This window comes from Colletes latitarsis, unplaced genomic scaffold, assembly GCF_051014445.1.
Source record: "Colletes latitarsis isolate SP2378_abdomen unplaced genomic scaffold, iyColLati1 scaffold0013, whole genome shotgun sequence".
Lineage (NCBI taxonomy): Eukaryota > Metazoa > Arthropoda > Insecta > Hymenoptera > Colletidae > Colletes > Colletes latitarsis.
The window spans coordinates 9,088,453-9,102,398 of record NW_027488368.1 but is presented as its reverse complement, the minus strand read 5'-3'; the positions used below and the strand labels follow the sequence as shown (position 1 = coordinate 9,102,398).

Below are 13,946 nucleotides of genomic sequence, written 5' to 3'. Positions count from 1 at the left end.
AGCCTTTCAGCTGCAGTACGGGCTTAACGAACCCGGGGTACCCGAGTCATACACACACCGTAAGCCTCCTGTTGGTCGTCACAACGACCCATTCACAATTCCCTATTGGTTTTGTGAATGGTACGTGACGGCAGGAGGATCGGGGGTCTTGGCTTAACCGCCTGGGCCACGAGTATGGCGACTCTATAAAATCGCCCTCCAATCCTAAGCTATGGTGCGCGGCGATGGGATGCATGGTTGGGGGAGAAGGCCCAATCCCAAGCGACCACCTCCGGGGAACCTGCCGAACCCCCGGAGTATTAGGCTTACCCGGGTAGGGCGGCTCTGCCCGGGTGGACCTTTATTTCCGACCATCTCGTGGGATTATTATGGACACAGAAAATAAAATGGGGATGGGGCGGGTTTTGTCGGTTGGGGAGGACGGAGGCGGGGTTGGGGTTAGGGTGGCGGCGCTCGCGCCCCACTCAGCGCCAGGTCCGGCTTCGTGGAGGGTGGAGGAGGACGACGAGACGGCGTCGGTCTCGTCCTTCTCCTCCAGCACGAGCCACATAGGCTCTAAGAGGAAGAGGACGGGGCAGGCCGTCGTCGAGGTGGGCGAGGCGATGAGCCCGTCGGTGAGGCTGAGTTGTCTCAGGGACGAGGTGACCGAGGAGATATCGGAGAGGATCTCCTCGTCCCTGAGGCGGGTGGAGAAAGTCGCCGCTGCCTGCGCCTTTAAGGGGCAGAAAAGCGGTGGCGCGGAGGCCCTGAAGGCCGCGGCGGAGGAAATGAGGGAGGCGGCGCGGGAGCTCAGAGGGCGGAACGCCCGTCTGCAGCTCCTGTTGGAGGAGGAGCGACAGGGGAGGAGGAGGGCAGAGGCGCTGTGGAACAGCGCGGCCCTCCCTCCCATCCTCCCTCCTCCTCCACCGCCGCGTCCCTCGGCGGAGGTAAATAAGCGGAGTGCGGCGGCAGTGGTGCGGGGCACCGCGGGCCCCTCCACCCGCACTCCGCCCGTGAAGAAGTCCCCGTCCTCCTCAGAAGACGATCTTCTGAGGAGGATTGGGGACATGATTGATGGCAAGCTGGCCGCCTTCCGGGAGGAGCTCCTCGCCGGAAGAGCGGTCAGCAGGAAGGCGGTGCCTCCCCGACCTGTTCCGGTGCAGTCGGGGAAGGCAAAAAAGGGCGGAGTGAAGGCTCCGCCCAGCGTTGCGGCACCAGGGCCCCGGGTCGCGACCCCCAAGGGGGGTGGTGTACCCGTGGTCGCGGTGGTCGCGTCCTCCACAGCACCCTCCCAAGGGGGGGTGGCGTGGAGTGAGGTGGTGGGGCGGAAGGCGAAGCGGGCGGCGAGGAAGGCCTCGCAACCGCAGCCTCCGCCTCCGCCGCCGGCGGCCAAGGTAAAGGCCGCGAAGGTCGGGAAGGCACGACCAGGTCGTCCCCCAAAAACGGCAGCGGTGACGCTGACCGTTGCGCTGGGGGGCGACCTGACCCTCGCGGAGGCGATGCGGCTCGCCAGGGAGAATATCTCCCTGGAAGAGCTGGGCATCGCCTCCGTGAGGGCGAAGAGGGCCGTGACCGGGGGTCTCTTGCTGGAGATCCCCGGTGCAGAAGGCGGCGCGAAGGCGGATCGTCTCGCCCAGAGGCTCCGGGAGCAGTTGGGCGAGCGAGGTGTCCGGGTCGCCCGGCCCACGAAGCGCACGGAGATGCGCGTTTGTGGGCTGCACGACTCGGTCAGCGCACAGGATGTGTCCCGTGCCCTTGCGAGGGCGGGGGACTGTCCTGTGGAGGACCTGCGGATCGGAGAGATCCGCAGGTCGCCCTCCGGCCTCGGGTCGGTGTGGGCCCGGTGCCCCCTCTCCGCCGCCCGTAAGGTGGCGGAATCCGGGAGGGTGTTGGTGGGGTGGGTTTCGGCGCGAGTGGAAATCCTCGCGCCGCGCCCGCTCCAGTGTCACCGCTGCCTCGAATTGGGGCACGTGAGGCAGTGGTGCACCTCGCCGGTGGACCGCAGCGGTCAGTGTTACCGCTGCGGTACCAAAGAGCACCGTGCGAGCCAGTGCTCGGCGGGCCCCCACTGCCCGCTGTGTGCGGACATGGGGAGGCCAGCCGATCACAGGGTGGGGAGCAAGAAGTGCTCCCCCCCCTCCCGGAAGGAGAGGAAGAGGCGGGCTGCACCGGCTCCGGTGCCGAGGGCGGTGGCATCGTCCTCCATGGAAGTGGACGGTGCTACGGGGACGGACGGCCGGGAGGAGGCTGGCGCGGCCATTAATTAATGCCGCCCCGCCTCCTCCTCCAGGCCAACCTCAACCACTGCCGCGCGGCACAGGACTTGATGTCCCAAGTCCTCGCGGAGTGGGGGGTTGGCGTGGCGGTCGCCGCCGAGCCGTACCACGTCCCTGATCACCCTCATTGGGTGGGCGACGCGGACGGCTTGGTGGCGACTGTATGGGTAGGGGGCGACGGGTCCCCACCGTTCTCCTTGTTGGAGCGCGGTCGGGGATTCGTCACCGTGGACTGGGGGGGAGTCGCTGTGGTGGGGTGCTACATTTCGCCCCGTAGCGGTCACGCTGCGTTCGAGCTGTACTTGGCCGAGGTCGCGGCATGCGTGCAGCGCTACGCGGCCCGGCCGGTGCTGGTCCTGGGGGATTTGAATGCCAAGTCGGTGGCTTGGGGATCCCCCAGGACCTCCGTTCGCGGCGGGATCCTGGGCGATTGGGCGGCGGGGCTCGACCTCCGGGTATTGAACCGGGGGTCGGAGCACACATGCGTGCGGCGATATGGGGGTCCATCGTGGATGTTGGATTCGCGACCCCCAACGCCGTGCGCATGGTGTCGGGTTGGCACGTGGTCGCGGGGGCAGAGACACTCTCCGATCACCGGTACATCCGGATGGAGGTCTCTGCCGCCGCGAGTGCATCCCGACACGGCCGCCTGCGTGGCACCCCACCACGCCGCTGGGCGCTTCGGCGCCTGGACAAGGACGCCCTGATGGCAGCTGCCCTCGCTGCAACTTGGCCGCAGGGAGCGGCCGAGTTGTCGAGCATAGAGGAGGAGGTCGCCCGGCTCGGAGCATTGGTCGCGGGTATTTGCGACGCGGCGATGCCTCGGGTCGGGCGGGCTTCTCCTCACCGGGCGGTGTACTGGTGGTTGGACGTGATCGCGGAGTTGCGAGTCGCGACTGTCCGCGCCCGACGCCAGTACACCCGCGCGCGCCGTCGTCAACGTACAGGCGACGGCGTGGCGCGAGCGAGGGCAGCTGATGACCTGTATGGAGCATACCGCGTGGCGCGGGTTGCTCTGCAGGTCGCCATCAAACGGGCCAAGACCCAGGCATGGAAGGAGCTCCTCCAGACCCTTGATGACGATCCATGGGGGCGCCCATATAAGGTGGTGCTGAATAAGCTCCGCCCGTGGGCGCCCCCCGTCACCGAGGGTCTTGACCCCCGGCTGCTGGAGGACGTGGTCAATACACTCTTCCCAATTGGGGAGATGGGACCGCGTCCTCCGGCGGCGGCGGCTGTCCCAGTGGAGTGGACGGCCGAGCTGGGGGTCACGCAGGAGGAGCTGGCAGCGGCCATCAGACGGCTCGGGGTTCGTAACACGGCCCCGGGTCCGGATGGTGTGCCCGGCCGGGTTTGGGTCTTGACCCAGGGCGTCCTTGGGGCCGACCTCAGGCGGTTGTTCGACCGCTGCCTAAGGGACGGGCGATTCCCCCCCAGTTGGAAGGTGGCGAGGATGGTCCTCCTCCGGAAGGAGGGTCGGCCCGCGGAGTCTCCCTCCGCATACCGGCCCATTTGTCTCCTCGACGAGGTGGGCAAGCTCTTCGAGCGTGTGATTGCTGCCCGCCTCGTCGAGCACCTGTCGCGGGGTGATCCCGGTCTGGCCGACTGCCAGTTCGGTTTCCGGGGGGGCCGATCGACTATTGACGCGATAGGTCGTGTGAGGGCCCTCTCGGAGGCGGCCGTCTCCCGGGGAGGGGTGGCATTGGCAATATCCAAGGATATTGCCAATGCCTTTAACACCCTCCCCTTGGAAGAGATAAGGAGGGGACTCGAATATCATCGAGTCCCCCCTTGTCTCAGGGCGGTCGTCGGGGATTATCTCCGCGGCAGGTGGATCGAGTATCCGGGCCGGGATGGTGATATGCGGAGGGAGGTGTACTGCGGTGTTCCGCAGGGGTTGGTCCTCGGGCCACTCCTGTGGAACATCGCGTACGACTCGGTGTTGCGGGCCGGCCTCCCCGACGGCGTCAGCACGGTGTGTTATGCGGATGACACACTGGTGCTGGTCGTCGGGGCGCACTGGGGGAGGGCCATGCGTCGCGCGGAGGAGGGGTCGCAACGCGTCGTCGACCGGATCAGGGGGATGGGGATGACGGTGGCGGTCCATAAGACCGAGGTGATTGCGTTTCATTCACCTCGGCAGGATCCGCCACCCTCTCTGATCCGGGTGGGTGGGGCTGACATCGAGGTGAAGCCCCAGATCAGGTATCTGGGGCTGATCCTCGATAGCCACTGGCGTTTCGAGGAGCATTTCCGCTGCCTGGTCCCCCGGTTGGAAAGGATGGTTGCGGCTCTGGGCCGGATCCTGCCCAACCTGGGCGGCCCGGCGGGCCGAGTTCGTCGCCTCTATGTGGCAATGGTCCAGTCGGTGGCCCTATACGGGGCCCCCGTCTGGGCGGACGACCTGGCTGCCTCCCGGCGCAGCATGACTATGCTGCGTCGGGTGCAGAGGCGCATGGCGCTCAGGGTCGTCCGGGGGTATCGGACCATGTCACATGAGGCGGCGACGGTTCTAGCGGGGATGCCGCCCATGGACCTGCTCGCGCGGTCGCACGCGGTGATGTACCGGCACCGCGTCGACCGTCGCGCGGGGGTGGGGGCGGTCCCGGGCGGGCAGGAACCTGCTTGGGGCGATTTGAAGCGCCAGGCCCGGCAGTCCGTGTTGCTCGCGTGGCAGGAGCGGCTGGCTCTGCCAACCGCGGGGCACCGGACTGTCGGGGCTGTTCGGCCACTCCTGAAGGAGTGGCTGGACAGAGGCCATGGCAGCCTCACCTACCGGCTGGCACAGGTATTTTCCGGGCATGGCAGCTTCGGAAGATACCTGTGCCGGATAGGGAAGGAGCCGACGGCGCGTTGCTGCCACTGCGACGCTGAGCAGGACACGGCGGATCATACCCTGGAGGTATGCCCCGCGTGGGAGGGGGAGCGCCGTGTCCTGGTCGGCCTCGTCGGGCGGGATGTCTCGCTGCCGGGCGTGGTGCGCGCCATGCTCGGCAGCGAGGAGAAGTGGAGGGCCGTGGCCTCCTTCTGCGAGAACGTAATGTTGCAGAAGGAGGCCGCGGGGAGGGAGCGCGAGCTTCAGCGGCGCGCTGAAGCTCGCGCTCGTGCGGTGGCCCGAGATCGTCGCCCGGTCGCGAGGCGTCGCGGGCGGCCGCCTCGGCGTGGCGGATGACCTAGGCTGGGAGGGGGGTCCTGAGGGGACCCTCCTCCCGCCAGGCGGCGCCGGGTCGGACCGGTTGGGGGTAGGAGTGCCTCCCCCTACCGGTCCGACGCAAGGGGAGGCACCCTCGGCGGTCTGGTGCGGCCATGAACGCCCGGCCGTCGAGCGGTGGAAACGGGGTCGCGGGCGGTTGCGAGTTGGGGCTCGCAGCCGCCACTAAACGCGGCCCCGGGACGGATAGCGGCGGGATGGAGTGGCCCCGTCCCGCCGCTATGAGGCAGTGTGTCTACTGGGGGGACCGATTGTCCCCCCGGGGGATGGGCGCGAAAGCGCGGGCACGGGGACGATACCGGAAGAATGCTTCGAGCGATTCCCGGTATCCTCCCAAAGCGTGCCGAAGGGTCACCGTGGGGTTTTTAGTGGGTAGGTCCCGCGTCTGTCGTTGTACGGGCGCGGGGAATCCCACACACCCCTCCCACCTCTCCCCAAGGAGGTGGGAGGGAGTCTTTCGAAGATTTTCCCCACGACAAAAAAAAAAAAAAAAAAAAAAAAAAAAAGTATGAGTCTGATGAGTGAAAATCCCAGGGCTAACCTAGACCTCACATGCGTTATCCTCTAAAATATTGATCGAAACCAGGTTTAATCCACTGTTTCAGTGTGGTATCACACTACTACGTGACCCAAACCAGAAAAAACCCATGATTTGTTCAACAAGTATGTGAAAAACGCGAAAGTATGAGCCTGATGAGGGCAAATCCCAGACCTATCCCAGACCTGACTTGCGTTATCCTCTAAAATAATGATCGAAACCAGGTTTAATTGACCGTTTCAGTGTGGTACCACATTACTACGTGATCCAAACCAGAAAAAACCCAGGATCCGTTCAACAAGTATGTGAAGAATGCGAAAGTATGAGTCTTATCAGTGAAAATCTCAGGCCTTACCTAGACCTAACTTGCGTTGTCCTCTAAAATATTGATTGAAACCAGGTTTAATTGACTGTTTCAGCGTGGTACCACATTACTACGTGATACAATCCAGAAACAGCCCAGGATCAGTTCAACAAGTATGTGAAGAATGCGAAAGTATGAGCCTGATGAGTGAAAATCCCAGGGCTAACCTATACCTGACATGCGTTATCCTCTAAAATATTGATCGAAACCAGGTTTAATCCACTGTTTCAGTGTGGTACCACACTACTACGTGACCCAAACCGGAAAAAACCCAGGATCTGTTCAACAAGTATGTGAAAAACGCGAAAGTATGAGCCTGATGAGGGCAAATCCCAGACCTATACCAGACCTAACTTACGTTATCCTCTAAAATATTGATCGAAACCAGGTTTAATTGACTGTTTCAGTGTGGTACCACATTACTACGTGATCCAATCCAGAAATAGCCCAGGATCTAGCCATGAGGTATGAGATATATGCGAAAGTATGAGCCTGACGAGAGCAAATCCTAGACCTAACCCAGACCTAACATGCGTTATCCTCTAAAATATTTATCAAGACCAGGTTTAACTGAATGTTTCAGTGTGGTCCCACATTACTACGTGATCCATACCAGAAAAAACCCAGGATCTGTTCAACAAGTATGTGAAAAATGCGAAAGCATGAGTCTGATGAGGGCAAGGCCCAGGCCTAACCTAGACATAACTTTCGTTATCCTCTAAAATATTGATCGAAACCAGGTTTAGTGGGCTGTTTCAGTGTGGTACCACATTACTGCGCGATCCAAGCCAGAAAAAACCCAGGATCTGTTCAACAAGTATGTTTACCATCGACCCACGGGCGAAAGGGAGCAGGGATCAGATGGGAGTACAGACAAAACAGGCAATACTTTGTATGTCATAGATTTATTCAGGAATTTTACAATTTCTTGTTCCTTATATCTCTTAGGTATTCGAAAGTCGATCAGCGTGCCGACCCCGAATGCCGTCCCATTAGCGATTTGAAAGTTTTACCATATTGTCATAGTGACCACCGATTAATGCCAAAACCAAATCCGGAACTCTTGCCATCGAGTTCACCCATGCACTCGACCTCGCAAGGCACCAGTTGCGAGGAACGCTCAACAATCGTCTACGCGACATTGTACCGTCCAGCCAGGGAACAATGACGCAGTAGTCGACATCGGAGCACGAGCTTTGGGAATTATAATATGCCAAATTAGAGATGCCGATACACGCCCGAACAGCCAGGGAACGTGCCAAAATTAATCAACAAACAAATCGCTATGGGACAACCCGGGCCGAGGCCGCTCGACCTTCCAATCCTTCGATACTTACATGCCGTTTCCCGACCGAATCGCGACTGTTCCCGTCCTTCTCGTAATCACCGCGCTTATCTACCTATTTCCCCACTCCAAATGAATCCACCACCACGAAAATTGTAAATGAAACGAAAACGAAATTTGTACTTATATTAGTGATCAAACCAGCAGACGTGTTAAACAATTAAACCTAAAAACTTATTAATTGTGTTGTCAACAAATTCCCCCTCCCGTGTCTGAGATGTCTTACTCAGCACTAATATCCATGGGTTTCAGCACAATTAATTTCGAAACTGGTCTAATAATTTTGCCTTTCGTTGTCTTAATTTCGGCCACCCGTACTCGCCCGTCCCTTCCAGGAAACGTGGTTGTGACTATTCCGCGTGGCCATATGTTTCTAGGCAGCTGAGAATCAACAATGAGGACCAAGTCTCCTACTGCTAGGGGTTGCACCTCTTGATGCCAGCGACGCCTTTTTATCAGTGTGGGAAGATATTCTTTGACCCAACGCGACCAGAAATGATCAGCTAGGTTCTGTGCTATCCTCCACTGCTTGCGTAAATTTTGGCCTTCTCTGCCGCCTAGTCCCACTGCCAATGGGTTAATAGAAGATGTTCCAATCAAAAAATGGTTTGGTGTTAAACTTTCTCCATCTCTGTGGTCTACGGATACGGATGTTAGTGGCCTACTATTTACAGTATGTTCAGCCTCTGCTAACATCGTGGCCAGCGTTTCCTCACGAGGTGCCCTTTCTTTCAGGATGATTCTCAGGGTGATTTTGACCGACTTAACTAAACTTTCCCAACAACCACCCATATGAGGAGCCCCCGGAGGAATAAAACGCCACTCCACGCCCTTGCTCATAGCTCTATCCCTCAGCGTATCGCAGTCTAAGTCCGTTACAAGCCTTTTCAATTCGGCGTGAGCTCCTCTTAAGTTGGTACCATTGTCTGAATATATTATAGTCGGGAACCCACGCCGAGCGGCCATACGCGAAAGAGCCATAATCGTAGCATCCGTTGTCAAAGTGGATGCTATTTCAATATGGATAGCTCGGATATTCAAACAAGTAAATAATACGCCCCATCGTTTCTCGCGCCTCCTACCTACCGTGACTTCCATAGGACCAAAATAATCAATTCCACAATTGGTGAATGGTCTTACATGATGATCTATTCGCACGCTTGGCAGATCTGCCATCCGAGGTATTTGCGGTGTTTTCTTATTCATACGACATACTTGGCATCGACTTGCAACAGTTTTTACAGTTGGTCGTAATCTTAAAATCCAAAACGATTGCCTCAATTCGTTGACCACCGTCTCCGTACTGCCATGATTTGCCTTTTGATGATAGTGTAATATCAGAAGGCGTGTATATCGGTGACCTCCATCCAATATTACTGGTTCTTTCATAGTGTGCGGTACCCCTTCGGCTGCCGATATTCGCCCACCGAGCCGAATGAGTCCGACTTCATCCAAAAATGGTGTTAATTGATGTAGTCGGCTTTTACAGCTTATTACTCCTCCATGGTTTAATGTATGCAATTCTTCTGAAAAACTATCTCGCTGACACTGGGCCGACCATTTTCTCACTGCCCACTGTACATGTACATTAGTTAATGGGACCTTCTTCTTAGCTAAGCAACATTCACTGAAAACTAGTAGCCAAGCTGTGCTGCGGATTAACCGAAACCATGAAGAAAATCGCTCAATTTGAGGTAGCTCCAATCTTCCAAAGTCCACATTTGCTCCTACAAACTCCGGCCTAAGTTCTTCTCTAGGACCTGGCACGGTGGTTCTTGGTTGGGCATGCCAAAAACGTTCATTATTGCGCAAAAATTCTGGTCCCGAAATCCATCTGGATTTCTCTAAGGGCATTGGACCGTTTTCGCGCGTTGCGTCGTCGGCTGGATTCTCCTTTGAGGGAATCCATTGCCATTCGTTCTGACTAGTTAGGTCATCTATTTCACCCAAACGATGAGCCACAAACGCTTTGTACGTTCGGTAATCCGACCGCAACCAACTTAACACTGTGCACGAGTCCGTCCAAAAAACTCTTTTGGTTATTTTCCTGCTATGTTCTTGTTGTACGGTACGAGCTATGCGACTGGCAAGCAATGCGGCTTGTAGTTCTAGACGCGGGATAGAAATGGGTTTCAATGGGGAAACACGACATTTGCCCAAAATAAATGTGACGGTTGTTATTCCATCTTCGTATACGTCGCGCCAGTAGGCCACTCCTGCATACGCCTTTTCACTGGCGTCACAAAATACATGAAGCTCTGTAGCACAAATAGTCGCATTTCGCTGCAAGTAGCAACGGGGTATGGAGAAGTGTTTTATATGTTGCAGATCTTGGATCCATCTCTTCCATTCTACGTATTCAGTATCCTTCAACACTTCGTCCCATGCGATAGTGCTACGCCAGCTGTTCTGCAGTAGAATTTTACTTCTAATAGTAAAGGGACTAAGAAATCCGTAGGGGTCGAACACGGACATAATCACGCTTAACATTTGTCGTTTGGTGGGTTTCTGTTCTCCAGTTAATATTTCCCGCTGAATTCGTTTCAGACTCAAGTTGAAGGATAGCCTATCTTCGTCAGGATTCCATTTAATGCCTAACACCCTTTCCGTCGGATGTTGATCAAACGCGAGATTTACTTTCAAACGTGACCGTTTCTCGCTGGGCAGACTGTCTAATACCATTCGGCTATTGCATGTCCAATTTCGTATGTCGAAACCACCTCTGCGATGAATTTCAGTAACTTCGCGAATAAGTTTAACGGCTTCTTCAATAGTGTCAGCACCATCGATGTAGTCGTCCATGTAGTGATATTTCATTATGGCTTCCGCTGCTTTAGGGTATTCCAGTTCCAATTCTTTTGCATTAACGTTCTTGACAAACTGAGCTGAGCAAGGTGAAGATGTCGCGCCGAATATCAGGAAAGTCATTACATATACGTCTGGTTCCTTGGCTCTGTCCATCCCACGCCATAGAAAATGTTGTGCGAACTGGTTTTCCGGACGTATTTTTATTTGAAGGAACATTTCCTTGATGTCCGCGGTAAAGGCAATACGTTTCTGTCGAAATCGAAGTAATGATCCTAACAGCGAATTAAGCATGTCTGGTCCCGGCAGCAGTGCATCGTTCAAACATGTCCCATGGTATACTGCCGCGGCATCGAACACAACGCGTAATTTTTCTGGTTTATTTACATTTCTTACTCCAAAATGCGGTAGGTACCATACTCGCGTATCGTTTACTACAGGTAGAATTACTTTAGACGCGTAACCACAATCTAGAAAATGTTGAATTTGTTCACAATATTGTGCCGCAAATTTAGGATCTTTATCCATCTTACGCTCCAGGCTTTTAAGTCGAGTCACTGCGTATTGCTTATTATTCGGAAACTCAATCGCATCAGACCTCCATAACAATCCTGTTTCCCATCGATCATTTACCCTTCGCGTTGTTTTCTTTAATATTTTCTCCGCTCGCACGATTAACACGTTATTCCTCGGTTTTTCACTAACGCCTAGGGATTCTATATTAAAATGGTGTTTGACCAGCTCGTTTAGCCGACTGTCACGGAAGTGATTATTATTTCGTTCTCTCATTTCAGTTAACTGCAGCATAGTTAATTCGTTTTCTTCGTTTGCACCGCATGGCAAATGCCCATGTATCGTCCACCCAAGATTTGTGTATGATGCTACTGGTGCTTGTCTCCCCGACTCCCTTACTTCAAGTGATGTAATCAAATCCCAATGATCTTGACCTATCAAAATTTCCGGGGTCACGTTAGAATAACCTTCGATGTTTAAATCTTTTAAGTGTCGATGCTTCTTTACTTCGCTCACGTGTAATGTCTGAGAGGGCAGTGATAAACTCCGTATTGTTCTAGCTACTATCTGAAAGGTCTTTACACTGTTTTTGCCTCTAATATCAAAATCGACGCTTTTACTTTTCATCGAAACGGTTCCCATTCCCCCTACTCCTCTTAACTGTAAAAAAGTTGGTCTACCTGCTGACCCGATTTTATTCGCTGCCGATGCGTCAACTAAAGTTATTGTGGATCCTTCATCCAAGAGGGCATATGTCTGTAAATCCCCGCGTGCTCCGGTGATTACTACTGGCACTACTTTCAAGAGGATTCCCTTACAGCTCGTCTGTCAAGTATTTGCAGTAACTTCTACCGACTCCGAGCTTCCAGGTACCGGAGATAGCGGTAAATTATTCCTCACCACTGTGGTACTCGTTGAACGCCCATTTGCGTGTAGAAGTTTATGATGGGCCCGTTTACACGTCGCAAATCCGCACCCTTTAGCTCCGCAACGAATACTACGATGTCTTCCTACCAGGCATCGGAAACATACTCCTTTCTGTCGCGCCCATTCCCATCGTTGGGGTACAGCTAAGCTACTAAATCGTCGGCAACCGGTAACCATATGATTTTCCGTTAAACAGTAATTGCAACGACTAATTACTTTCCTGTTGGGCGAAAGTATCTTTGAACTATCCGTTGTTGCTGTTAAAACGGTTGCTTTAGATTCTGCAGTGCGTTTAGTCTTATCGCGTATGTACAGTTTTCCTTCTCGTGGGTACCGAACGTTAGGAGTTATTAAGTTACTAGTCCCAGCTTTGCAAGCAATCTCAGCTTCAAAAAATAGGAATTTTGCAAGTACAACTAATTTAGGCTCATTTCCTTCATTATTCTCATTCAAGAACCTATTATATTGGTAAATCATGTTCATTGGTAATTTTCGCAGTATCTCCGAATTCAAGTCGGGACTCTGCAGATAACCAATGTGATTAACTGCTTGCAAAGCCGCTACGCAGTTCTTAACTGTGGTAGCAAACGTCACCAGGTTTCCACCTATACCGCCAATACGGGGAAGATTCTTTATGTCTTCGACAATCTTTGTAGCTACGACGTCGGGGTTACCGAACCTTAGTTCTAGGGTCTCCATTATTTGACGTACGTCGCTTGCCGTCACCATAAGAGACGCTACTGCATCGCGTGCCGGACCACGCAGACACGCATACAACCGCGAAACGTTTTCTTCTTCGGAATATCCTCCCTTCTGCGTCGTCAAATCGAACACACGTTTAAATCTTGCCCATTCCACAGTGTCTCCATTAAATATCGGTAGCTCCCCCTTAGATGTTAAACGGTTTAATAATTGTCGCGATGAATCTCCCGTTGCTGATCTACCCTGGATGGCCTCAATTGTGCGGCTCAAAACATCTGTCAGTTTTGAAATTCCAGAAGTTTCATTCCTCTGCATGTTCGGAACACTGTCTACCGCGCGTTGATAATGGCTGGATGCGGCTGTCGCATTTCGTTCCGCTTGATCTGCTTGGCCGCCTATTTGTCGCGTGTAATTGTTAACTGACGTCTCTCGATGGTTATCGGTGAAATTAGATACGTGAGCCGATGACTTCTCGAGCCAGGCGCGTATCGAGCGATTAGTGTTGTTGTCTTGACTACATCCCTGGTTTGCGTCTGGACGTGGTACTAAGGAACTTCGATCACTACTTCCACCATTTGTCCCTTCCTCCAGTTGAGCTATCTCTAACTCTAACCTCTCGTCAATCAATTCCAGTTCAACCTTTTCCTTTTCTTCGAGCAACTTTCGACGAACCTTCGCACGCTGTTCCGCCGCTTGAATTTCCAATCGCCTCTTTCGAAGCGACGATGAAGTTGAAGCGGCTTGCGAGGCCACCGAGTGCACGGTGCCACCTGCTGGATTTGGCTGCGATGCTAGCACGGCAGAATCTCGTAGACCTGCTTCCTCGTCTGGTTGCTCCACAATAGCACGTTTCCCACGCAGTGGGTGACAGGCAGGCCGTCCCGATCGTGTAGCCATTCCAGTCCTGGTTGTAAGTGGACGTCCTCTGCTTCCCCCTGGTCGACTCGATTTCGAGCGTTTCGTCGATGACATAGTAGCACTCGATATGTGTTGCAGAAAACACGAAATAAACCACGATAAATGATACAATGCTAGAACATTGGATCTTCCACAGCCTTCAAGCATTCTCCGAAACATACACCAATTATCACCGCAGTTACCCCAAACGTCCCGGCCCCCATCGCCCACAGATCGCTGGCTCATATCCGGCTCGAAGGACCATTGTTTACCATCGACCCACGGGCGAAAGGGAGCAGGGATCAGATGGGAGTACAGACAAAACAGGCAATACTTTGTATGTCATAGATTTATTCAGGAATTTTACAATTTCTTGTTCCTTATATCTC

At 54.4% G+C, this 13,946-nt stretch overlaps 1 protein-coding gene across 1 annotated transcript; it reads right to left on the bottom strand.

Annotated features, from left to right (window-relative positions):
- Positions 1 to 7,935: 7,935 nt before the first annotated feature.
- On the bottom strand, positions 7,936 to 13,557 carry LOC143350669 (uncharacterized). Its single transcript, XM_076782691.1, has 2 exons — positions 12,175 to 13,557; positions 7,936 to 11,598 (listed from the first exon to the last, which is right to left on the bottom strand). Exons 1-2 carry the CDS (start codon positions 13,555 to 13,557, stop codon positions 7,936 to 7,938), a joined length of 5,046 nt encoding a protein of 1,681 aa, XP_076638806.1.
- Positions 13,558 to 13,946: the final 389 nt, after the last annotated feature.